The 2,353-nt window shown below is 40.7% G+C and overlaps 1 protein-coding gene across 1 annotated transcript; it reads left to right on the plus strand.

Annotated features, from left to right (window-relative positions):
- Positions 1-839: 839 nt before the first annotated feature.
- On the plus strand, positions 840-1,844 carry LOC100021392 (olfactory receptor 51G2-like). The gene has a single exon (XM_001373529.3). The coding sequence runs from the start codon at positions 840-842 to the stop codon at positions 1,782-1,784; it is 945 nt and encodes a 314-aa protein (XP_001373566.1). The 3' UTR covers positions 1,785-1,844.
- Positions 1,845-2,353: the final 509 nt, after the last annotated feature.

The following is a 2,353-nucleotide window of genomic DNA, read 5'->3' on the forward strand; positions in this document are numbered from 1 at the left end:
GTTCAGAGGTTACCGCTGCTGCTGGGGGCTCAGCCCTCTGGGTTGTGTGGGAGGGGTCCTGGGACTTTCGCTTTGCCTTCCCCTTAGCCCTGAGTATTCTCGGATTCTGGCTTTTGGGGGTCATACCTTTTGATTTGAGTCCAGAAGGAGGGTTCCCCGCTTCTGTCCTGTTGTTCAGACTGAATTTCGGTGCCCTAGGAGCATTCAGTCTGTATCGGTTAAGGAAGGGTCTTCCATGAGGTCTGAACTTTTGCTGCTTGCTAAGCTGCCATCTTGACTCCACTTCTAATTATTGGATTTTTTAATGAATAGTGATTTCTGAATTTTTTATTTAAATTTTTCTTTCTTTCAGAAGAGATGTCAAGGAAGATTCTTATATAATTACTTTGAAGACCTGGAACAATAAGAATAATTTTCACACCAGGTCTAATTATTTATCTAATAAGTCTTCAATTAAGTTGCCCCATCATTGTTTAGCAGTTTGGCATAATTACAAGGTTATTCAGTAAGAAAATGCTCCAGAATTTTTTTTTCTAATAAAGTTCTTACAGAAGAGCATATTGAACAAAAGAAATACATTTTGCAAATACTTCATGACAAAATAATCTAATACATTAAACCATTATGCCCACTTGTATATCTGCAGGAATAGAAAATAATACTGGGGAAAAGGTTCAATAAGAAGGGAGGAAAAGAAGGAGAGAAGAGTACACCTGGCAGGAGCCATTATTTGTGAGTCCTGTTGGCTTTCTTTGCAGCAGCTGAAAGGAAGAACGGCCAACAAGACTATTTCTGCAATTCCACAGTTTCCCTCAAGGCTAACAGCACACTAGGTCACCATGGTCATTCCCAACATAAGAAATAGCAGCTCCTTCATCTTCATCTTGATGGATCTGCCAGGACTAGAGCATGCCCACCACTGGACATCTATCCCAGTTTGTTCCATCTACCTCCTCTCATTTCTAGGCAACATTGCCATCATGTACATTGTGAAGACAGTGCCTAGCCTCCACACCCCCATGTATCTTTTTCTCTCCATGCTCTCAATGGCAGACTTGGGTCTTTCTGCATCTACTCTACCCTCAATGATGGCTGTCTTCCTTCTGGGACATAGAGAGATAAATTCAGCTACATGCTTTGCACAGCTCTTCTTTATCCATACCTTCTCAGTCATTGAATCTGCTGTGCTTCTTGCCATGGCTTTTGACCGCTGTGTTGCCATTCGTGAGCCATTGCGTTATGCCACTATTCTTACCAACTGGCGCATTGGTGCTATTGGGTTGGCTATTGTCACTCGAAGTGCTGTCCTTCATCTTCCCTTGCCTGTTCTCCTTAACCGCCTCAATTTCCGATCCATTAGCACCCTCTCTCATTCCTACTGTGTCCACCCAGATGTTCTAAAGCTGGCCTGCTCCAATACTAGGGTCAATAGTGCACTTGGTCTCTTTGTAATGCTTTCCACCCTAGGGCTTGATGCTCTGCTGATCCTCTTCTCCTATGTGCTGATTCTCTATACTGTTCTGAGCATTGCATCCAATACAGAAAGACTCAAGGCTCTGAATACTTGCATTTCACACATTTGTGCTGTCCTGCTTTTCTACACACCACTAGTCAGCCTATCCATGATCCATCGCTTTGGGAAAAAAATGCCAGCCCAGGTCTATATGCTTCTCTCTTATCTTCATTTCCTTGTGCCCCCTATGCTTAACCCCATTGTCTATAGCATCAAGACCAAGGAAATCAGAGTCAGAATCCTTAGGATGCTACACCCTAAGAAGTTCTGAAATTTTGGACATGATAACCATCAGGCATCACTGTTTTTTGTTTGTTTGTTTGTTTTTTAAACCCTTACCTTTTGACTTAGAATCAATACTTAAAATCAAAACAATAGAATTAAAGGCAGAAGAATGGTAAGGGCTTGGCAATGGGGGTTACATGTCTAGTTCAGGGTCACACAGTTGAGAAGTGTCTGAATCCACATTTGAATGCAGGACCTCCTGTCTCTGGGCCTGGTTCTCATTCTCAAAAAAATTTCCTTGGTCCTTTCTTAAATCAATGTTGAAGATCTTCAGGAACTTCCAATGTTATAGGGAAATATAGTACTTGCTTATGTGGATATGCCAATCTAATAGGAAGAGGAAATAGACATACACTTTCATTCATCTAGAAAGGCACATGCAACACATGAGTAATTTATAAATTCAATGCAAGAAGGCATCCCTTTACAGAGTATATGTATTCTAAAAAATATAATAATATTATTTTCCTGCACTGCAAATGAAGAGAAAAAAATTTTGGAAAATAATTTAGTGCCAATAAATATTGGACTGAAAATATTGCAAGCATACTTTGT

Source organism: Monodelphis domestica, chromosome 4 (assembly GCF_027887165.1).
Source record: "Monodelphis domestica isolate mMonDom1 chromosome 4, mMonDom1.pri, whole genome shotgun sequence".
NCBI lineage: Eukaryota > Metazoa > Chordata > Mammalia > Didelphimorphia > Didelphidae > Monodelphis > Monodelphis domestica.